General features: G+C 46.6%; 1 protein-coding gene across 1 annotated transcript in view; it reads right to left on the bottom strand.

Annotated features, from left to right (window-relative positions):
• RGPD4 (RANBP2 like and GRIP domain containing 4) overlaps nt 1–24,910 on the bottom strand; it is a 795,990-nt gene that overhangs the window by 475,520 nt on the left and 295,560 nt on the right. Inside the window, exons 15-16 of the mRNA XM_085622637.1 lie at nt 4,267–4,407; nt 3,222–3,401 (exon numbers count right to left, since the gene is read on the bottom strand). Coding sequence (XP_085478763.1) covers nt 3,222–3,401; nt 4,267–4,407 — 321 coding nt within the window. The remainder of the gene's footprint in view (nt 1–3,221; nt 3,402–4,266; nt 4,408–24,910) is intronic.

The raw sequence follows: 24,910 nt of genomic DNA, 5'->3' as shown, positions 1-24,910 counted from the left end.
ATTGCTGGGCAGCAGGACGATGAATGGGTCCCCCAGCAGGTGAGCGAGATGCAGAGATTTAAATTTCCCCAGTAGGTAGCAGGACACATTTGCTGTCTTGGGCTACAGACCTCAGGGTACACACAGATAATTTCAAATACCTCGGAATATACATCACTGAGAAAAGCTGTTGAGACTGGAGGATAAACTTACAACCACAGACTGCAGGCAGGTTTTGACTTCTGGTCCACGCTTCCACTCTCACTTATAGGCAGATCGGCAATCTACAAAATGGTTGGGCTCCCCAAACTACAATATCAGTTACAAAACTACCCATACCCTATACCCAAGACTTTCTTTATGCGCCTAAACAAGGCCTTGCGGCGCTACCTCTGGAACTGTCAGCCACCCAGAATTGCACTGACTAAATGGCGCAAATCAACTTTTGAAGGCGGCCTGGCCATGCCAGGTCTCCTCTCATACTAAAAGGCTGCAAACTTAGTGGTACTTAATGAGTGGCACCATGGGCGAGGAGATGATCCAGTCTACGGTTCGGAGAGGTGGACCATGCAAAGGTCCCTGATTTCACACTACCTGTTAAGCACCCCTCCCATCGACGCTTCCCCTGGCAATTCTGCTAGTCTACCAAGTTTGGAGCAATACTCCAAGCAAGCAGGGCTGGAGCAGGAGCAGGAGCCTTATATGACTGTGGATCAGATGCTGGCTCCCACAGGAGTAATCTCTGGAAGGTTTCAGAGAGTACAACCTAATTGGAATCACCACCCAGGAAGACATTAGGGTAGGGACAACTATTAAATCCTTCTCAAGCCTGCAAGCAGAATATAAGTTACACAGAACTCAATTCTACCGCTTCCTGCAAATTAGATATGGTCTTTTGCCCTATAATTTCAACCTGAAGGAGATCCCAGAGTTCAGTCCCTTATAGGCCCAGGTACTAATTAACCACCCCCGATCCAACACAAACTGTACCCCATTTACAAATCGGTCTAATCTACACACACTTTTCCTGACCTACAAGCCACCTGGATGAGAGATCTCAAACAATTAGACAATGGCGATTGGCAAGAGGCTCTCAGACCCCCCGGAGACTCAACCGTGCCAGCGCAATTCCACTTTTACTAGATTACTAGTAAAATTACTAGATAGTACAAGTGAACAGGGAAGCCATCTTAAGTGTATGCACTGGTCATTACAAGTTCACCAGCTACATGATGGGTTCACTGAAAATACTGGTTCTTGGTATTAAACACCTTGTCTTAAACCTGTACTGATGCCAGTACTAGATTTATTATGACATGCACCCAAAGGGCACCTTAGAGGTGCCCCCTGAAACCTTACCAGTCCGCTAGTGTACTGGCTGACTGGACTCTTCCAGCCTGCCACCACAGACTCGGTTCTGACCCCCTGTAGGTGAGAGCACATGCTCTCAGGAGGTCAGGAGCAATGCCTGCTCCAGCAGGAGGCGTTATTACCTCCTACAGCAGAATTGCTAGTGAATCTGCATATCAAGGCCAGAGGCTTCAAAGCCTCTGACGTCTTTGGTATGCGACCCCGGCTTCCCCCAGACTTAGGGAATGCCACTCCCTGCCCGGAGGCCCATTTGGCACCAGAACAGGCGGGAAATTAGATAGTCGAGAGGCATGTTACACTATCAGACTGGGCACACACATAGGGCGGGCAGCTAAGAAAGGATTTCACCATCTTGGTTGTGGTGAAATTAGGAACTCTGGGACAGGGTAATGCCCACTCCTCACAGAAAGTGGTCACCTAAGGGGTGTAGTAACCCCAGGGTTAAGTAGCCCACTGACTACTCCCCTACACTCCCCTACATTGAGTATTTAGGTGGACCCCTGACATCAGGAAAACAGTCAAGACTTCGACTAATAGGAACCAAGGAAAATGAAGAGGGACCTACAAAGAGAACAGAATACCTGCACCAAAAATTAGCGCCAAACCCTGCCAGGTTGCTAGTACTATGCAAATCGCTGATACAGACTTCATAAACAGCTGGGCACCCTCCCCAAACCATTGGAGGACGCCCAGTACCTCAACAACTGAGAAAGATTTTCCTTGGAGTGTAGGAGCCACTTCCCTGCACCAGCAGACACCGACTGCAGCTGATTGGTTTAGCGTTCTGCGAGCCCTGGGCCCACCAGGAGGTCAAATCCGTCTCCCCACTGAGTTTGGAGTGCAAGGAAACCTAGGAGCTGCCCTTCACCAATACCAGGGGTACCGGAGAAGTTGCTACAACCAAAGCTTGCGCGTATTCAGCCCAGACACCGCCAACACCAACCTACCATCGAGGGACATCAGGATCCACTAGGCCAGCACCGAGAGTCACCCTCCTGCCCTGTTTGTCCCCCTCTACCAGGTCTTTGACACAGAGTGAGACTCTGGCAGCTCGACCCAGCTGGACAAAAAGCCTAGACACCAGAGCCCCACAGCCCAGGTCTAAGGAAACCAACGGTGCCCCTGTGCCCCAGAGACCCTCCAGAACTGCGCCCCCGTTGGGTTCTACCAGACTTGTACTCCAGTGCCCATGTGCAGCCTCTTTCTACAGGTACCCTTCCCCATTGACTTTAACGGGTAGCATTTGAGGCTACTATCGCAACCGGCACCTCTGCTCAAGGACGCCCCAAGGCAGGGTAAATTTAACTGCTGGTGGTTTCTTAGACCTTGTCCCCTTAAGTTCAGAAGATCATTTCTTTAAGTCGATTGTAAGTGACCCTATACAGTGAATGTTTCTCCCATAAGAAAACATTATCGCATTCGAGGTTCAGGCCTCAAATCTGACAGCTGTCATTTTGTACTGTTTCTACTGTAAAATATGATAACATCTTAAGTATTTACCTGATAACGAAGTTCTTGGTGTCTAAAATTATATAAAAATATGTTATTTTTCTTAATTGGTCTTGAGTTTCTTCTTGAGTATGTGTCTCATTAATTGACTGTGTGTATAACAAATGCTTAACACTGCCCTCTGATGAGCCAAAAATGCTCGTCCACACTACCACAAGAGAGTATTTGGGATTATCAATTTAAGCAATGTAAACCAATACGAGTCGTCTGCACTTTCTGCATAGTGTACCTCGTTTTGGTACACTACATAAAAAGCCAACTTCCGACAGGAAGGAATTTTACCATGCTTTCCTACTGCACCCGGCTCACAGTGAAATGAATTTCAGCAAATTGTCATACAAATCTGTGTGACATGTACATACCTTAAAACTTTTGGTTGGTGACAAAGTAAACTTTGTTGGAGATGGTGTAGAGTGCTTAATTTCTGAATTCATGCGAGGTGAATCACTGTTGAAGACAGGGCTCTCTTCTCCACAGTATTCACCCAGTTCCTGCATCACTGAATCCAACATCTCTTTTACAGAATCTATTGACACAGGCAACTAGAAACAAAGATATCCATGGTTGAAAACAAAGTCATCCTTGGTTGAAAGTGTACACAACATGCAAATATACTCCAAGTTCTATTGACACCATGCGAGAGAACACATTTTGAAACACGCTAACCTAACATCTGAATTACGGTCATGCTTTTTTTACTAGCAAGGAAAACGGCCTGCCATCAAGAAATTCCTTGACTGCAAGATTAAAATCTGAGGGCAAATGATCATAAATAGATATTGTGCTTACCTACCCTAAGTCTGATGGCATTAAATTTAAGTGAAAGAAGATTGGCCTAAATTAGAAATAGCAGAACTTTGGAGCTTGTTAATCTTAATAATGTACTCCTATTTGGTCCAACGGGCCCACAAGCTCTGTCTCTGATACTTCTCATCAAACTTTTTCCTGTAAACCTCGGTTTTGCATGCAGACATATGCATAATCCTGCAAAAGGTTTACACAACAAGCAAAAAATATTGTAAAAACAAATGACTACATGAAACAGATGACACACGACAGACTAAATTGGAAGCCTTGAAACCACAAGTGACAACCTCTTCTTAAAGAATTTCGGTCAAGAGTTCACATCCAGTCCCCTTCCCGAAGTCCAAATTTATAGCCATTTCTTACAAGAAATTTTATGTTAGGTTAAAGGATTTGTACAGCGCATAAATGCCCCAGTCAAGGGGCGCCCGAGCGCTAGTCCTAAAACAGCGCACTACCAAAAGCGACCCATCACAAAGTGTCGCAGGGAGCAGCTGATCTAATTCTTAATTGTTTTGAAACCGCATCTTGTAAGGAAAGCTGTGTCCACAATAAATGAAAAGGGGTGAGGAGGAGGGACAAAAAAAACAGCCTACAGCTTACCTTCTCAGTAACTATGTTACTTGAAAAGCTTTCTTCTATGATCTTCAATAAGTATTCTCTGCATTTTTTCAAATAGTTCTTGCACTCATCTTGATCTTCTGGGGAATCATTTTCAATATCCTCTGCTTTTCTCTGGAATATCTGAAAAGAAAGCAAACTTTTAGCAAAACAAAGAGGAGGGAGGGGAGGGTGAGGAAAAAGGAGAGGTTGATGGGGAAGAGCATGTGTATGTGCCTTTCCGTTTCTCTTTCAAACTACTGCGCCATCTTATTTGACCATATATGGCCCCCAAAAAGGCATGGATGTTCCTGGTGTTAATTTACACTACCTTCTAGTGGTAAAACACTAACCATCTGAAATGGGAAAGTTATGAAGGAGGTACAATCACATCTAGTGAAAAAAGGAATTGTATAACCAACAAATTATCTTTTTCTGTGACTTTTTATTTAGATTTTCAGATTGTACAAACTCTTATTTATACCTTCTTGAAAGTATTACACAATAAAGGCAAATGCTACTTACCAGTATGCATCTGTTCTTGGCATGTAGAGCTGCAGATCTACACAATGTGCATAGATCGCCATCTGGTGTTGGGCCTGGATGTTTGCAGTTGTTTTTCCTCTTGGAAAGTCTTTGGAAGTCACGAGGTATGTGACTCCTCCTTTGGATCGTATTGCGCATGGGCTTCGGCTCCATCCTCAGATTGTTTTTCGCCAGCAGGGAAATGATGGAGCGTAGTAATAAGCAGTAAAGATGCCCATGTGTGTTGTATCTAAATCAGATAAACTGGAACAGATAAAGGTAGCCGGGAAGGCGGGTGGGCGTGTGTAGATCTGCAGCTCTACAAGAACAGATGCATACTGGTAAGTAGCATTTGCCGTTCGAGGCATATGAGCTGCAGATTACGCACTGTGCATAGATTATATAGCAGTACTCGCTCCTAGCGGCGACCACCAGTATCTGTTGCAGTGGTTTGAAACAATGTTTTGAGTACAGCCTGGCCCACACTAGCTTGTTGCTTAGTTTGCACATCTACACAATAGTGTTTAGTGAAAGTGTGCGGTGTAGACCATGTAGCTGCTTTGCAGATATCATCTAAGGGGATTTTCCCTAAAAATGCCATAGAAGCCCCTATCCGACGTGAGTGGGCCCCTATCTGACGTGTAGAGTGGGCTTTAGGGGGAAAAGATAGCGTTCGTTTTGCTTTGTGGTAGCAAATCTGTATGCATTTAACAATCCACCTAGCTATCCCAGATTTAGAGATGGGGTTGCCTTTGTGTGGTGGTGAGAAAGACACGAACAGCTGTTTGGTCTTACGAAAGGGTTGTGTTCTCTCCATGTAGTAGAGTAAGGCTCATTTTACATCTAGTGTGTGGAGAGCTCTTTCAGCGATGGTCTGTGGCTGCGAGAAGTATACAGGCAGTTCTACAGATTGGTTTAGGTTAAAGGGAGAAATGACTTTAGGGAGGAATTTTGGATTAGTGCGGAGAACAACCTTGTTATGGTGCATTTGAAGAAAGGGTTCATGAATGGTGAGTGCTTGTATCTCACTGACCCTTCTGAGGGAAGTAATGGATACAAGAAAGGCAGTTTTCCATGTTAGGAATTGAAGTTCACATTTGTGTAGAGGTTCAAAGGGAGGCCCCATTAGTCTTGTGAGAACGATGTTTAGGTTCCACACAGGTGAGGGTGGCACTCTGGGGGGAATTATTCTTTTGAGGCCTTCCATGAAGACTTTTATGGCAGGTACTCTAAAGAGTGATAGATGTTGCCTGTTTTGTAGATAAGCTGCTATGGCCACAAGGTGCAGTCTAATAGACGTGTAGGCTAGGTTGCATCTTTGTAGGTGTAGTAAATAGCCTATGATGTGTTGAATGGACACATCTAGGGGATTGAAGTTATTGTTGTGACAATAGATCACGAAACGTTTCCACTTGGCTGCGTAGCAAGCTCTAGTGGTAGGTCGTCTAGCTTCTCTAATGACGTTCATACAGTCAGGGGGAAGAGTAAGATAACCGAATTCTAGGATTTCAGGAGCCAGATCGCAAAGTTGAGCTGAGCTGGTTCCGGGTGCCTAATCTCTCCATGGTTCTGGGTTAAGAGGCGTGGAGAGAGGTGTAACTTTTGGTGCGGTACTACAGATAGTTCCAGCAGTGTGGTGTACCACGGTTGTCTGGACCACGTTGGAGCTACTAGGATGAGAGTGAGGGAGTGTTGCTGTAGTTTGCACACCACTAGTGGTATGAGTGGGAGAGGCGGAAAGGTGTACGCAAATCCGCCTGACCAGTTCATCCATATTGCATTGCCTTTGGACAATGGGTGTGGATACTTGGCGGCGAAGTTTGGGCATTTGGCGTTTTCGTGGGTGGCGAAGAGGTCTATCTGTGGATGCCCCCACATTTGAAAGTAGGGGTGAAGAACTTGTGGATGGAGTTCCCACTCATGGATCTGTTGTGTTTGTCTGCTCAGCATATCGGCCATAGTGTTTTGGACTCCTGGGACATGTTGGGCTAGGAGAAAGATGTTTTGGGGTATGGCCTATCTCCATATGCTCTGTGCTAGCTGAGAGAGCTGTGGAGAGTGTGTGCCGCCTTGTTTTTGTATATAGTACATGGCCTTGCCTGAGACATGTGTTTGAAAGGCCTTTAGGGCTAAGAATATGGCTAGCAACTCCAGATGGTTGATGTGGAGTAACTTTTGTTGAGGTAGTCCACCCGCCTTGCATGGTGTAATGTAGTAGGTGAGCTCCCCAGCCGGATAGCGATGCGTCCGCTGTCAGTACTATCTGAGGAATCTGGTCCAGGAACGGTCGCCCTTTTAAAAGGTTTTTGGTGGTCCACCACTGCAGAGAGCGATGGGCACGACCGTCTACCAACACCAGATCTGTCAGGACGCATCTGGACTCTTGCGTGAGGTACTATGAGTATGCAAGAGGCCATCATTCCTATAAGTTGCATGAACACTCGAGCTGGAAGAGAGTGTTCTGGTTGAAATTTGGCGCGTAGAGCCTGAATGCTTGCTATCCTGGCAGGACTGGGATAGGCTAGTGTTTTTGAGTTGTCTATGGTGGCACCGAGGTATTGTTTTACGTGGGATGGTTGCAGATGGGACTTTGCATGGTTTACTGTGAAGCCCAGTTCGTGAAGTAGTTGGATAGTGGCGTGAGTGTGTTGTACACACTGGCTGTATGAGCTGGCTTTTATGAGCCAGTCGTCTAGGTATGGGAAGACATGGATGTGTTGGATTCGCAGGTGTGCTGCCACTACCGCTAGGCACTTGGTAAACACCTGTGGTGCTGTGGCGACTCCGAATGGGAGCACTTTGAACTGATAGTGTTGACCGTCCACTACAAATCTGAGAAACTTCCTGTGAGCCTTGTGAACAGGAATGTGGAAATAGTCGTCCTTGAGGTCTAGGGTGGCAAGGAAGTCGTTTTGGGAGAGCAGGGGAAGTACCTGCTGGAGTGGGACCATGTGGAAATGGTCTGAGTGTATATAGTGATTTAGGGGTCTGACGTCCAGGATGGGCCTTAGAGTGTCATCCTTTTTGGTATGAGAAAATATAGGGAGTAAACTCCCATATTTTTGTTGGTGGGTAGGAACTAGTTCTATCGGACTCTTCTGTAGGAGGGAGATTACCTCCTGCTTTAGAAGTGACAAATGTTCCTGTGACATTGGGCGTGGTTTGAGTGGAATGTTTGGGGGGGTAGATGTTAGTTCGAGGCAGTATTTGTGTTACCCATTTGTCTGAGGTGATAGTAGTCCAGACAGGAAGGAAATTGCGGGGTCTGCCCCCGACCGGAGTGGGATGGTCTGGGGGGAGTAGAGGGAAGTCATTGGGTAGGGGTGGAGGCAGAGCGGGAGGTGTTAGTCTTGCCTCTGCCTTTGTTATAGTTGCCCCTGTAGCCGCCTCTTTGGTAACCCCTTGTGAAGGTGGATTGGGTAGGGGCTTTATAGGAAGTTGAAGCGTCATCGGAGGAGTAGCCTCTGGAGGTGCTTCGAAAGGAAGAGCGGCGAAAGGAGCTCCTGGGAGGGTGCAACTGTAAGGCTCCCATAGACTTCGCCGTATCTGTGTCTTTTTTCATTTTTTCCAGGGCATCGTCAACGTTTGGGCCGAACAGATGTTCCTGGTCAAAGGGGTGGTTCAGGATGGAAGCCTGCACCTCAGGTTTGAAACCTGAAATTCGTAGCCAGGCATGCCTACGGAGGAGGACGCTGGTGTTAATTGCCCTAGAGGCGGTGTAAGCTACATCTAGGGCGCAGCGAATGGAGGTGCTGGTGATGGTTTTACCCTCCTGGATTAGCTCGTTGGCTCTATTTTTGTATTTGTCAGGGAGGTGTTGCATTATGGCTTCCAGTTCATCATAATGTGCCCTGTCATATCTTGTCAAACGCGCTTGTGTGTTTGCGATGCGCCATATGTTGGCAGCCTGGGATGCAGTGCGCTTGCCAGAGGCGTCCAGGAGTTTGGACTCCTTATCAGGTGGTGGTGCCTCGCCTGATGCCTGGGAGGTTGCACGCTTTCTTGCAGTGGAGACTACTAGGGAGTCTAGTGGTGCTGGCCCTCTGATTTAGGTGGGGTCTGTAGGGGCAGCCTTATACTTCTTCTCGATGCGAGGGTTGATGACCCTGGCCCTGACCGGGTCTTTAAAGACCTCCGGCGCATGCTTGATAACCCCTTTAAGCATGGGCAGGGTGGAAGTGGCCCTGTGTGTTGTGTCAAAGGTATCTAGGAGGAAGTCCTCCTCCACGGGGTCTGTATGGAGATCAACTCTGTGGTAGTGTGCAGCCCTATGGAGTAGTTGGTTAAACCCCATTGTGTCTTTCGGGGGGACGGTCTTGAAGGGTAAAGGTCGCCCTGCGGGACGTTAGGGATGTCTGGAATGTTATAGTCGTCCCATGGGTCTGGGGAGCCTGTAGGAGTGGGGTCCCCTGTGGGTTGGTCATGGGGCTTGTCCCCCGTGTCATCGTAGACATCGTCATCATCCTCATCTGAGGTGGGTGTGGGGGAATGATGAGGTGGGGGAGGAGGAGGAGGAAGAGGCGGCGGAGGAGGGGGTGAAGCTATTCTCAAAGGGGAGGTAGCAAAGTCTTTCCTCTTTGGAGGTGGAGCTGGGGCAGGCTGGTCAAGCGGTCTCTTTTTGATGCTGATCATCAAATGTCCAGTTTTAGGGTCTTTGACCATTTTTTGCTCGTGGAGGATGAGGAGGCCATTTTCTTTTTCGGCGCCGGTGCAGAGGAGTGTTTCTCGGCACAGACGGCAGACTGGCTCGAGCCCGAGCCGCCAGAAGGCTTGATTGGCTTCTTAACCGGTCCCGAAGGCGAGGTGTGGGAAGCAATGTCTTTGGTGGTGCCTAGGCCCGAGGGCGAAGGCGTGACCGAAGCCTTTTTCGATGCCTTCGAGGGTGGGGGTGGATGTTAGTACTCACGCCCCTCTGTGCCGGAGTGATGTCCTCGACATCTAAGTCGTCAGCTTCGGAGGCGCTGACGAGGCCCTCTTCGGTGTGCTGTTGTGGAACATCGACACCTTCTCCAAAGATGTCGGCGGGGATCGCTGTCGACGAGTGTGCCATGGTTCTCCTCGCCCTTCGGTCTCGAATGGTCTTTTTGGACCGGAAGGATTTGCATGCCGGACAGTCTCGAGCCTCGTGTTCAGGGGAGAGGCAGCGGTTGCACACCTCATGGAGATCAGTGTGGGGAAATTTGGACCCACATCGAGGACACATCTTGAATGGAGTCCTTTCCATCAGCCAGGACCGGAGCTTAGGTAGGCCGAAGGCCTTTGTCGACGACCGGAATCGAAGACTACGAACGATGAGAGTCGTGTCGAGTGTGGAGATCGCGATCGAAAACAATACCGCCAAAAAGGGGAGGATTGCGCGCAGATCAGAAGAACTGGAAACTGTTCGGAACCGGAGCGCAAACACCACATCCGAGCCTGATGGCGGAAAAAAACAATCTGAGGATGGAGCCGAAAACCCATGTGCAATACGATCCAAAGGTGGAGTCACATACCTTGTGACTTCCAAAGACTTTCCAAGAGGAAAAACACCTGCAAACATCCAGGCCCAACACCAGATGGCGATCTATGCACAGTGTGTAATCTGCAGTTCATATGCCTCGAACATATAGTTTGAATTATGTGGAGAATCTGTATTTCTGCCTTTAAATACTCACTTTTTGCCTAGAAGAATGTTTATACAACTTTCTAACTAACCCCTGCCCCCCTCTGGTTATCACCAGAGTGATACTTTACAACTCCATTACTTTATATACAAGTTGTGAAGCCATTTGTGTGAGTGGTTGCCCCCCCCCCCCCCATCCAAGATCTTTTCTTTCGTGAAATGCTTTCTTAGGTACAGGTCTTGTCGCTTACATTATTTCTTTACTATTTTAGTCCACCATTTTAAAATCTTCCAGGGGAGATTCATACAACTAACTTATTTCCCCAGTAGCCATACGGTGAGATTTTAGTTCCTTGCGTATTTCCGTATACAGTGATTTGTCCTCATTATTTCCATTTTCTTTGTAGGCAATCACTAATTTGTCCCAAGCTTCTGCAATGGGTCTTTTACGTAACATTCGTCATTTCTCTCTGCAAAGCACTCTACGCAGTGCCTCCATCCAACACACCACCTCCACCTTAATAATGTGGGAGGCACAGCCACCTTCCATCTAATGGTTAAGGCTCTTGGCTACCAGTAGAGCAATGTCTACAAACTTAGTGACTACTTTCTTCTTTTTGGGTCTTGTGCTTATCTCCAGCAGGCAGCTCAATACCGCTCAGGTCTGCATTTCCCACTGTACAACCCACATAATCTAGCACTGACCACTAGTAATTTTGTACTCCAGGCCAGCTCCGCATCATATGTAGAGAGCTCCCGGTGTGACTTCCATGGCCAGAGCTGGTTGCAGAAGCCCCTGAATAGATTGGATTGGTGTTACATGGCATGAGGTATGCCCTGTGTAATGCATTCAACTGAATATATGGAAAGCGGCCATTACAGGATGCGTTTTGCGGGTAATCTAAAGCTCTTTGTCTCGCCTTGTCATTGAAGGCACAGGCCACTCCATCATCCCATTTGTCCAGGAGCACTTGCAGGGAGACACCTTCATATTATCATAGCTATATAAAGCCAGGAAACTACTCTACGACCCTATTCCCTCATGTCTGCATCATTTCATGTGAAGGGGGTTTGATAGAGGCTATACCCCATTGCTGCTTAAGGGCATGTATCACTGTTGTACCAGAAGAACTGACCTCTCAGGATGTCCCATTCATCTACTAATGTTTCGAGTTCTATAAAAGTACCTTTGTGAAAAAATAGTACTATATAGTGTTGATCCCTGCAGCGTTCCAGTGCTGTACGTCACAAAGGGCAAAGTATCTCAGCATGGTTGGGGGTCATTTCAAGGGTGTTGCTGGTACATAAGGCACGGCCGGCCTGGTATAGGTTATGCTCCTTCTTAGGCATTCCATCACTGTCCTAACCAAACGTAGACGGTCTCCCCTGGATTTACTATGCTTCATCAATAGGAACTGCAGCCCTCTCTTTCGGAGACATGACTGCATTCCTGTCTCATCTAGAAGGTGACCTGCCAACCAGAGCCCGATCTACTGCAATAGGGCCACCATGTAGTACTATTTTAAATTTGGGGGCCCATTCTGCCTTCATCAGTCAGGAGCTTCAATATAGCTAGGACCACTCTTTGCCTTCCTGCTCCCTGTGTCAGGTTCCCAGCAGAGTATTCAGTTACCTAAAGATCTGTGCTGGGAGTAGAAATTGTATATTTGCGAAGTAGTACAACAATACCGGCAGCGTTTCCATCTTGGGCACTGCTATTCGCCCCTCCACAGAAAATGGAAGCATGGACCAAATTGCCAACTGTGACCTTGGGGATCGTATTGCTTTATGTAAGTTGCATTCTAGCACTTCTAGAACATCAACTTCATTGTGGTATATATGTATACCTATATCGAAAGGTGTGGGATTCCCAACGCAGTGCTCAGCGCCTTAGGGTAAACAGACATCAGTTGTGATTGTCTCAGAGGAAACAACACAGGACTCAGTTTACCAACAGGCCAGAGACTACTCTAAATTCCTGCAACATACTAGCTAATGGCGTCAGGTCCACTCTCACATCATCTATATGGAGAAACATGTCATCTGCCTAGAGGGACACTGCATGTGTTGTGTTCTCTAGTGGTATTTCCCAGGCTAGAGCACTCAGTCTGTTTCCATGACAGGTGCACCACAGGCAGTGCAAACACCAGGGACAAGAGACAACACTGTCTTGTTTCCCTGACAATTTAATGAGCCTCCGATAGAGGACACCCCAACCATGCGCTGGCCGTGTGGCGAGCATACAGGAGTTTAATCCATGAAATCATTTTTATCCAGTACCCAAAGGGTGCAACATTTTATAGATATATTCCACTTCGCAGAATCCAACACCTGTTCTAGGTCTATCTCCAAGCACACCAACATAAGCCAGTTTACACAGGCTTTCTCTCGGATTCTATAGAACCATTGGAGATTAAGGGAAGTCATTCCAATGACCAAGGCATTAATGGGAGGAACCCCTCAGTATTTTCCTTAAGGTGTTATAGTCCGTGTTTAGTCTGAAAACTGGTCTATGAGAGGGCATTTCTACAGGTTCCTGGTCAGATACAAGTATAGAAGCAACCAATGTTTCTCTGGTCATGGATAAAAGGCAACCCTTGGTTGCTGCTAGAAGTCCCCATAATATGAAGGCATAGTTACCACCCTTTTCAGGTAGCACTCAAATAAGTTTCAATCTAAGCTGGGCTTAAAAAGAGCCATAAGTATCTGCAATTGCCTGTGGAGTAAGGTAAGTGTAATCTATGACCAAGCTTATTACACAGTGTGTTATTGTAGTTATGGAGGGTGGCAGGACATAATGGAATTCTACTACATTATTTTATTCTCTCCAGCCGACAGGAATATTACCTGTATTCTTTAGGTCAAATGCTTTCAACTTAAAATGAGAAACTTAGTTTCCGAAAGAGGCTGGGCTCAAATGTTCAAGGAGTGACATGACAGATGAATAAGTGCCTTGCTGGTGACTAAATCGCAAAATGACAAGTGCAGTTCTGGTCTTCTTAAGCAGGTTGGAAAGGAGTCCAGCCAGATTTAAATGGTTACAAATCTTAAATACAGAATATACATATATTGTGTTATGCACTATTAAGTCCCCTTGAGGAATCGCTTGTACGCCAAAACCATTGGGGAGGAAAGATATTTTGTATGTAATGATATCAAATGCCAATAAACATGTTTTCTCCAAAAAAATATTGTGTTATGCACTAGAAAGAGGGTGAACGGAGGCATCTTTATTTGTTGCTTAAAGGGGTTTGAACAATACTGAATACATGCATCAAGATGTTTTTGAGAAACACCTGCTCAGGACAAATTTCAGAAAAGATTTTAAATATTTTTTGAAACACTATGAACCTGGATCTTCCCAAACTGGAAATTTCTACTTGGACAAATGGAGTCCAACATTTGTGCCCCACCAAATTTCAGCAGACTGGTATTTCCGCTTTTGCTACTTCTACATTTCTACCAACCATCTAGAGTAATTATTGAAATGCACACCATACGAAATTAGCAAAATCAATGTTAGCTGAGGTGGAAATTTGTTCAAAGTGCTAAATTTGAAGCAAGTAAAAATATTCTTGGCTGAAAAATTAGAAGCCATTAAAGATCAGGCCTATCTAAATTATTGGAGCTTGGTAAAAAGGAAATAGGTCATCCACTATCCTATCACCCTGCCCAATTTGGTAAAGGCACTAGCAGAAAATCTGCAAGGGGAAAAGGGTTAACCACGGATCAGAAAAAATCGTTTATGTGTACGGTCCGAATAGTCATCGGCTTCCGGAGTTCAGCATTGTTCTTAGACTGCAGGTTTAAGCAGAACAACATTAGCTGCATTCAAATAATAATCTTGGCCAACCCCCTGATTTTCAAGGTGAACTTAAGGAAAGCAAAATGTTACTTAACTGAAACAATAGTTTAACAGCAGCACACAATTTATAAATTCACCTGTGGTTCATTTTCCTGAAATTTGGTGGTTGAATTTGAACAATTCTGCACATATTCCTTTGAAAACAAAAGCTTCTTTAAAATTGCACCACATCCCTGCATATCTGGTAAGTGAAGTAATTTTCTTCCTCATTATGACTGTCCAAGCAAGATTTTCTTGCTATCTCTTGGAAAAACAATGTGGGCCACATGGGAATCTAAAAAAATGAAATCAAGCAACAAAGCTATTGTTGCATGTACAGTAACTTTTCTTTTGATTCCAGAATCACATGTTGCGCATTAGATTCCAACGAGTATTCGCCTCACAATGGAGGGGACGAGTATTTGAAGCAGCAGTTAATGTATTTGCAGCACTGCTCTTCCAATCTGCATATCTTATCTCCGAGACATTTATAAATGGGACTCAATAGAATATTACTGAAAAAGACACTTACCGATTCCCTAGTTCAGTGTGCACTAGGTTTGCATTTTAGCAATGTCTCTGCCAGTCCACAAGACAATTTAACCGCATAGTTTAATCCAATCCCATAATTACACGGAGTATATAATGAGGGATGTGGTAGTAGAACCAAATAACTACTAAGAAAGCTAATCTTTTGAAAGAGCCTGACCAACATGTTATATTCTATGGCAAGTGTAAATATTACAAACGTTGACCAACTACCCTAGATAATATGCAACTCATTCCCAAAATGAAAATAGGTCCTAGTTTTTTTTTGTAAAACATTTTTATTGGCATTTATAAACAGTTACACACTTAGGCACAGGTGATAGCGCTATTATCATATAGGCTTACATAACATGAGTGCCCATTCGCATCCCTTTCGGTCTCTCGATCTCGTGGGCCCTCGGGCTTCTCGCCTCTACTCTGAATTGGGCTGCAGGCATGTGTCCGGGATCTACATCTGGGTATGCCCTACTGGAGCGCGCAGTGGTCGCCGCGCCGCATGGGGGCCGTGCAGTGTGGGTAATCCCCTGTGAGGTGTATCATAGAGGCTATAGGGTTGCAGCCATTAACTAACCGTCAACTAACTGGGGATAGATAAACTAGGGAAAAGGGTGCACTATGTCGCGGACCATGAATACTTGTAGCTGTGCGCCTGAGAGCTGGACCATCGTATGGGACAAAGTCGGGTGGTCGCGGATGCGGGGGAGGGAGGGGAGTCAGGGGAGGCGGGAGCACCGATCATTGCCTATATGGTACATGGCGGTGGGACCTGTGTTGTCTGCCTCTGCGAGCCACCGGGTGCTTGGGCTGCTTGTGCATTTCCCGGGATGGGCTCCGGATTCTTGGGCGCCCCCGGGAGGTCAATCATTCTTGAACTCGCCACAGCTGCTGTTTCCTGCGCGAAAGAGTGCATTAACATGGCCCATGGCATGGAGATCGGGTGTTTGCGCATCCCCCGGGCCTCCTCCGTTCTGAGTGTTGTTTCCTCTGCCTTACCCCACTTCTTGACTGCGCCCACCCATGCCGCTAGGGGGGGCCCCCCCGGCATCTTCCAATGCATAGCGATGCATTGTTTGGCTAGGAGCAACACCAGGAAAGCATACCTCCTTTCTACCTTCTGTTTATGTCGCCTATGGATACCCAGTGCACACGCCTCCCATGTGTCCAGGTCCCGCAACCCCGTAACCGTTTTAAGGGCAGTATGAATCGTGTGCCAGTAACTATAAAGCGTCGGACAATCCCAAAACATGTGCTCAAACGAGGCAGCGGGCTCCAGGCATCTGGGGCAAGCGAACACACAGTCAGGGAAATATTTCTGCAGCTTTTCGGGGGTGAGATACGCCCGGTGTAGTATATGCAGCTGTATGTTCTTAAACAGGTAATTGCGGGACACTTTTTTAGTGTATTCAAGGGCCCTGGTCCACTCCCTATCGTGTAGAGGCCGTTGGAAGTCATTTTCCCAGTGTTCTCTGAGGGTTGCCAGCGTAGGACTCCGCAGGGTCCGTACAGCTTTGTAGATCCAAGTGACGAGATGGCGGCCTGCCCCATCTGCAGTATCGCATGGATGACCGGGTGCGTGGGGGGTTCCGTGTCGATCACACGCCACTGCCTGCGACAGTCCGTGAGAAGTTGCCCATGCCTTAGGAACTGCCCCCTGGGAAGCTCGAAGTCCCCGACCAGTGCATCGAAGGTCTGCAAGCCTCCCCCGGAGAACAGCATACCCACCTCCGTCACAGCATGATCCGTCCACACCTGCAGCATTCGCTCTGTGTAATGCGCCCGACCCCTGGGGAGCCGCACCAACAGCAGCAGCGGAGAGTACAGGGGAGTATCCAGACTAAGTCGTTGGCCACGCGCCAGACAGGCGCGCGCTATCATGACCTGGAGGGGCCGGGATGAAAAGATGTCCTAGTTGATGTGAAAATATTTTTCTATGGTTTTTAGAACCCTTTCTTAGAGTTCCATGGCAGACAGAGATAATTGGAAAACAATGTATATTACCACTCATCTCATTGGCCACAATACTACTGTACTACAACTTTATGACCAAGAATTCCATTTTAGCACTTGACTTGGTTAGTGGGGTTGAGCAGTCAAGGAGAACCTAAAGAGGTGATGTAGGGTTAGACACTGGCAGAGGCAGAGGCCAATTAATAAATGTAATGCTCCATATGCTAAACAGAGATGCACTTTGAGAACCAGCAGCGTCTCCTTGTCCAAAAACACACAACCCAAACCTGTTTTGTGGATCCGTAGCTCTAGTTGCTAGATTTAAGTTTGACACGGAGTGCCAAGGGGTTTGTCCAGAAAGCAATGACATACCAGCTCTAACAGGCCCACTCAGTTATTCTACTCCAGCTCCACTGCAGCTTGAACTGAAATGCTGCCACGAGCCCCCATGGATTGACAGGTGTGGTAGGGTAGACCAGAAGGGGGTCACAAAACTGCGGTTGTGCCCAAGAACGGATCCTGGCCTACCTTATAATGTCACCCGAGCACTGACTGATGATTCGGCACAATGCTGTAGAGGGCGCAGGTCATTCTTGGCCTAGAAACTGTACAAGGTGGCAGGGTGCTGTTGGCAGAGTGAGGCAGCCCCCTCCTTTTGAAGAGGGAATTTCAGCAGAAAGAAAGAGTGCACTGAACATTGCAGGTTAGGGTATCTGCTTCAGCTCCGTGATCCTGAATAGTGGACAGACTTCTTTTATGTGGCGTATGGATAAAGGGGAGGAATTAAGGAGGTGGGAGGAATGTACTGCCATCCTTAAGGATGCTACATCAGTAACAAAAAATATAATGTTTGAGCCCTTTGGTGGCCGCAGCACCTATTTTTACGGTGAAACGGAGTGCATGGATGTTGAACTGCATGAAGTTATCCGAAATCCCGAGAGGGCAGAGTACAGGCTTCACGAACAAGAGATGATTAAGTGAACACTGTATGGCTGCAACCATTACATATTGAACTATGTGGTTGAGTGGGTAGTTCTTGGCTGGGATAAAAGATCTCAGAGAAAGAGCCCCTCATAGGGTGCCCGTCAGGCATTGCAGCGCCGGCCTAACGAGCAGCATGTCCTATGATGAAGCATGACACCCTGCCGGGTGTGTGAGGGCCCCACTTCCCAAATTGGGAGACACCCTGTCTCCAGTATTAGCTCAGGGCTCGACCTTACGAGCCTCCTCATTTGACTCTTCCGCTTCCCAGTAACAGCATACTCCATTTGATACTATTGTCTCACCTGGGGCACGTATGCTGGACCTCCAACAACGCCCTCAGTCCCATCTATGTTAATATAACTTTATTAACGTCCCATAGACAACAATATCTGGGTTCCTGAGGAATGAACAACCTGATACCTCCGAGACGTTTACAGACTACGGGATTTTTCCCTAACATATGCCCGCTGATATAGCTGATCTAAAGGTGTTCATTGACTGATAAGCTAGACCATCTGAGGCCAAAAACGCCAGGAAATTCAAGATACAGACGTCAGCCCCCACTGGATCCAGTTGCCGTTGAGGACACCAACCAAACCATCGTAACCAGGCCGGGGGCTATCTCTTATTTGTGTTATCCACCCAGGCTCTGATGGACTATGCTACAGCCTTCAATGTTCCCTGTAATCCGCCAGGCCATGAGACGGAGTGACTGCGTTAACACCACATGATGCAGACTCCCTTCTGGATCCCCAAGGAGATCCTGAAACAGGGGTAGAGGGATTGGAAAATTCCAAGAAAGTTCCATCAGAACTAGAAACCAGACTTGAGATCTCCATATCGGGGTGATCAACACTAAGTCCACGCTCTGTTGCCGAACCTGAGTGGACAGTCTCATAATAATTGCAAACGGAGGGATCGCATCGGTCGATATCGCATTTTGATCCAGCCTCCAGATCCAATACCTCTCCAACTGGTGGTCCAGTCGTGAGGCAAAGAGATCGATCATGAAAGGACCCCACTTTGTTTGAAGGGCCTGAAACACCTTCGGATGAAGTTTCCCGAGGCTGGCATCCTGCCAATGGCGAGAATGCCAGTCTGCCACTTGGTTGGATTTTCCCAGAAGATGCTCCGCTGAGAAGGATATCTTATTGGTCAGACAATAGTTCTACAGGGAACGTGCTAGATCTGAATGGAAGGGCGTCAACCTTTGGAAGGAAGGCGGCAAGTGTCCGGAGGACCAACTTGTTCGGTTAGAAGGTGGTGTAGGGAGGGTGCACTGAGAGTGCCTGAAATTCCTGGACCCTCCTGGCAGATGTTATGGACACTAGAAAGACAGTTTTGATGGTCAGGAGTCTAAGAGGGCAATTGTGCAGCGGCTCGAAGGGTGTGCACATCAACAAGATGAGACCAAGATTCAGATCCCACTGGGGGATGATGAACGGCCAGGGGCAAAACCTGTGCTGCAAGCCTTTACAGAACCTAGCCACAAAAGGTGACTTAAATGAAGGTTGGTCCTGCAACCGCAAAAAAGCGGAAATGGCTGAAAGATAATCTTTAACTGTGCCCAGAGCAGAGTCCTGCTGGCCCAACAAGAAAGCAAATAGAAGATTCTTGGATAGAGGTGCAGACGGTTGGGGTAAGGGGTCCGATGTTGTGGAACTCGCACCATGTCTCAAACTTATCCCAACAGCAGGCGTATAAAGTCTTGGTGGAGGGACGCCTGGATACCAGAACTACATCACAGACTTCAGGAGGAAGGGTAAAAGCTGTAAACTGTCGCTGCTCAATTGCTGCACATGAAGGAGAAAGGTGCGCAGTTTTGAGTGCAGAGCCCTCCCCTGGTGCTGCGACATAAGATCCTCTAAAAGAGGCAGCCTGATTGAAGGACAGATTATCACGCTCAACAGCTCCGGATAGCAGACTCTCCGTGCCCAACCCAGACCCACAATAATAACTTGAGCCCAGTCATTCCTGATCTTCGTGAGAACTCTGGGCAGGAGTGGTATTGACGGGAAGGTGTTACAGGAAGCCAGATCTCCACTCTAGACGAAAATTGTCTGAGTGAGAGTCTCCTTGGAAACTCCAGCTCGCAAAACTGGTGGCATTGCACATTCTCAGTGGTGGCAAACCGATCAAACCAATCCTCTCCCCACTTCTGAAAGAGTCCTTGCTCCACCTCCAGATGGAAAAGACATCTGTGTTCCACTAGGCATCTTCGGCTGAGTTTGTCCGCCCTAGCATTCAGAGAGTCCGCCAGGTTTTGAACCACCAGGGAATGCCCTGGTGTTCCAGCCATGTCCAAAGACATACAGCCTTTTGACAAAGGGTCCACGACATCTCCCCACCTGGATTGTTGCTGTACCACATGATGGTGGTGTTGTCCAAGAACACCTGCACCCCTAAACTAGATAATAAAGATTGGCAAAGTTTTGGTCCTTCAGATCTATAGATAATGATGTTTCACTGTGGTGATGGCTGAGGACACTATACTTTTAGCTATGGGTTGCTTAGATGAGGCAAAACAGCTAAACACAGCCTCACAGTTAACAAATAATGTTAGGGATGCTACCTCTGTTGGAGATTCTATGTCAGGACCAGTGGTAAGGGTTACCTTTCTTCCTCCACGTTTAATGCATTTCCTACAACCCTGCAACCCCAGGAAAGCAAACAAGAATAGCATCAATCGGACAGCATGTGTCCACAAAGTCCTTAGTCTCTTTTGAAGCTCACTCTTTCTTCGCTGCTCGGCAGCCAGAGATAAGCGTTCAACTGCTCCCTGTGCATTTTTAGGTCTTGCCTACGCAGCGCGCATGCGCTGCACAGGAGGACCTTTAGCCGTTGCTCTGCTCTTTTTGGAAGCACATACTCGTGCTTGTGGCAGCATCCACCTTGAGGGAGCGCGCAGGGGCGCGCCACAAGCACGAGTATGTGCTTCCAAAAAAAGCAGACTGCGCGCGAACACACCACTCCCGGGCTTGTCTGCATGTCTCACATTTCTAGCGTTTCCGGAAAGGGTGGATTGTAGGAGGTTGAGTCGCTGGCGCTGTGGCTGGTACTTGCGCCGTTGCAAGCTCGTGACCTCCAGTCTGGGTGATTGACAGCCATCAGTGGCAGCAGCCTGAGAGATATCGCTTGTAACAGATGCCTTCGTGTCCCTACTGTCTATGCCTGCTGCCTACCTCCCCCTGACCGTCCTATACTCCCCCACATCTCCTATTGCCCATCTGGTTTGCTAACCTTGTCCCTAACATATTCCCTGACAGCTTTCTGATGACATTGCCATTTTTCTCCTAGCTTGCACTGGTCTGTTACTGCTCTGTTTCCTGGGTGTCCCTTTCGGTCTATTCCTGCTCTTTGACTGTAGGGCCTGCCATGCCCCAGCATGGTCTTGTCTTCCATTTGTTTTCTGCTTCTTAATATATTCTTTCTTCATTTGCAATCTTTCCTTTTCTATTTTATTTCCCTCTCATGATCACTGGCATGCTCAGTCACTTGTGAGTCCCATGGGTGCAGGCCAAGCTCCCCGCACTGATAGCATTTATACACAACCGTGAAGCTTCGTTCAGTGACTTTGGTCCAGCCTAGCCATAATCTGTTGAATAACTTACTGGAAATACAGTTTAGTGTTTCAATGTACAGCTTAGTGCTTCACACTTGCTGATGACACTCGTAAAATACAAAGCCATCTTTTCATCTCGTAAGAGGAGATCTTTGCTGCCCACGTACCTTTTGTATGATGTGCTGATTCTGGTGTAGATATTACCACGGTGTAACTACAGGCGATGCAAAATAAAGCCTTGACTGTAGTTCAGATAAAAATCTGTTGTGTCCTTGTGTGGAATGGTGAGAAGCGCTGGACTCTGGTCAGGCTCAGTTAGTCCACCAGTCTGTTTAACAGGAGCAGCAATGGATTCAGATAGCCACGAAGACCTGGTCATTGTGTTTTAGGCGCTCAGGAGGCACATGTGAAAAATCTGCACTTGCATACTTTGCTTACATTCAAAGTTTGCACCCAGTCATAATAATTTGTACTTAGCGCCTCACTCAGACATATTTTGGAGACTGTTTACTTGTTTTTATGGATGCCAGGTAACTTGTTTCCATATTCTAAATGTCCTGGCACGGGGAACTGTTGCACAGGATCACGCAATGCAATTAAGTGGAAGTCGAGATTAGATTCCGGGTATTGTAATTCCGAAGACCTCAACCAAATAGTAGTGCACATGGCTTGCTACAGTACTCTCTTGCTCTGTGCACTACAGCATTGTTAATTATTATAAGCGCGTCTGCCATGTTTAGGCCACATGATTTTCTCGTTTTTACTTTCATTATTTCCATTTATTTTGCATATGCTTGCCAGAAGGGCAGTAAAACAGTCTGCCATAGAGATAACCTGCCAAGGCCAGACCTGTTGGCTTTTCCAAGGCTTGGTTGTTGTAGAAATGTTCCCAGTTAGTGATGATTGCACAGGAGCTGTCTGGTTGTAGACTTGAATATCTCGTTTTTGTAGGCTGTGAAGTTGTGTCCAGCCACGATGCATGAGTGTTGGATGCTGTATAGGATTTTGCTCTTTTAAATGTCTGTTGTGATTAAATACGCTAAATGTGTAAAGGGCACAGGTGATCACCAGCCTGATCAAGAATGCCACTACAAGGTACTCGACAATAATTTGTCGTGATACCGATTGGCTGTTACTAAACTTAGTGCAATCGGTTGGAAGATGAAAGTTGTCTCTGTATGTTTTTTGGTTTGTTCTTGGTCTTCTTGTCTCAGGCATGCTGAGTGAGTGCGAGTGACATTGATAGTAGAACAAGGTTGTCGACTTTAGCTTAAATAAAGCCTCTGTTTTGTTTCATCAAACTAATAGGCTTTTAAATCTGCTGGACACTTGCAGTGTTTTTTTTCTTTTCTTTAAATGTATTGCTTTTGTGCCTGAAGCATTTGAAAGAATGAAATTGAGGAAGTTGTTTTACAATTGATGCAGTGACGCAGAGGGCTGTAACTTGAGATAACTAGTATTTGCAATGCAATAGTCTCATAGGTCTCGCAGTTACCCGAGTTTAAGCTGTTGGCATTGTAAATGACAATGCCTTTTATTTATGTTTTTAAAACGAAAACAAAAATAAAAGGCATTGTTATTTACAATGTCAATAGCTCAAACTCGCATAAATGCGAGACCTATTGCATTGCAAATGCTTGTTAGTGACTTGTATCGTGAAATAATAATTTTTTGTGCACTTAGGGGTCGCTGGAACTTTCTCGCCCTGTTCTGTGGCAGCAGGAACACTTTTCATTCAGCCAAAACTTATTTTTCCTTCATAGCGGGACCGTGGGTGCCGTCCTCTTACCGATTGCCAGCATTGCAGGGCCCTCGGCATGTGCATCTTTCGGAGACTTGCGGCACGTCTTTCAGTTTAGCCGAGCAAGATTGAAGATACGTGCCGCCTCTGCGAACCTTGTCCCACTGCCTCAAGAAGGTGTCTTTATTCCTTCATTTAGAGACACCTAACAGGGTCAATACTTCCAGAGTTCCGCACCCTGCAGAATCCGTATTTTCTTTAGTGGTCCTACAGGCCAGTTTTTGGACACAGTCCCAGGCATACCTTAACCCTCCATACCTTGTCAGTGTCGTGTACCCCGGCTTGGGCTCTTAAACAGTGAGGCCTCTAGTCTCCCCAGATCTACTGGATTCCCAGTGCAATATTGGGAAGTGCTGTGCCTGTAATTCTGAAAGATCCTGACCAGTGCGTGATGCATACATCAGAGAGTATTTATGTGGACACTTTCCTTCCTCCTTTGGGACAATGATTTTTATGAGGCAGTAAATGCCTCAATATATGGGGCGATGTCTGAAACAATGGCCCCCCTTGAGCAGTGCCTTTACAGGCAATTTGGGGAGGATTGTGTGAAGTTTACCCACCTGACCTTGCAGTGCTAGGGTTCTCAGGGAGTCCCATTCCTAGCCAGGTTACCCAGCGCCAGACATTTGGAAGGGAAAATGGCCCTCACTCTAACGATCTATCACAGGAGTTTCCAACCCATTTGGTAATGAGAGCTACTTATGTTCAATGAAAACCATTATGAGCTATTAATGTTATTAGTGTTTTAATAGTGACCACATCAGACAAGACTATGTTCGTGGCCACCATGTGCAGGATTAGCAGCATTCGTCACCTCAGTGCATCAGGAATGGTTGCCAGCAGTAATATCATAAAATCTTTATCAATGTAGACTACTTCGACATAGATAATTTATGAATGAATGAAAGAAAAGACCTTTATAGCACACAAAGCTACTCCTGGGAATGTCAAGGCACTGTAATGCATAACAGCAATAGCTTCAATGCCCTGACATCAAGTTACTATTAGTACTAGTTCTACCCAATGCCACGATTGATCATTAAACCCTCAGTATTAAAGATATTTTTGAAATTCAACCATTTTCCTCCAAACATCAGGTTGTGAGTTCTGAAAATATACACATTTTTGTCTCAAATACACAGTTTTTTTTTTGCTGTGCATATATTAATTCAACCCAGCAAAAGCTTTTAATTCAGGAGACTACTTCCAAGTAGGTGGAGAGCTACCAGTAGTACACAAGCTACTCGGAGAAACCTTTTCTATCACAAGAAGGCCACATTTTGGCGCAAGTACATTAAGGACCTGAAGTAGGGGATAGGAAGTTTTTGGCGCTCCGGACAAAAACTTCTGGACATTACTGGGCCCCTTACCAAAATCTTAGATATAGCTAAGGAGGCCGAGTTGTCTGGGTCCTTAATCCCCCATGAGGTACTTTTGGGCTGGGGCCAGCGAGCAGTCATTGTTAAGTAATGCCAACATTACCTACGGAGAGATGCCGGGACGAATGACCACGCGGAGGTAGTCGCAAAGCGATGATCTTATGAGCAACAAAAGTGCTGTCTGCAAGTGGGAGAAAAGTATAAATGATATACACCCCTGCAACTAAGTGAGAGCCGGTATGTGGGCCCATGGCTCTCACTAGTCACTCTTGATTAATCATTAGATGTCCAGGGAGGCGATTGCTGACCTCGATTGCCCCGACAAATTTGCCGCTACTATAGAATAGGCAATTAAACATGTTGGCCGTCCTTGAAGTGGTTCACAACATGCAGTGTTTTTAATAATGGGCAAACTCACGTTTTGGATTAAAAGCTACAAGTATGTGTGTGAGTT

The sequence above is a fragment of the Triturus cristatus genome, chromosome 8, assembly GCF_964204655.1.
Source record: "Triturus cristatus chromosome 8, aTriCri1.1, whole genome shotgun sequence".
Classification (NCBI taxonomy): Eukaryota; Metazoa; Chordata; class Amphibia; order Caudata; family Salamandridae; genus Triturus; species Triturus cristatus.
The sequence above is the reverse complement of the archived record's forward strand: the minus strand, read 5'-3'. Positions and strand labels throughout refer to the sequence as shown.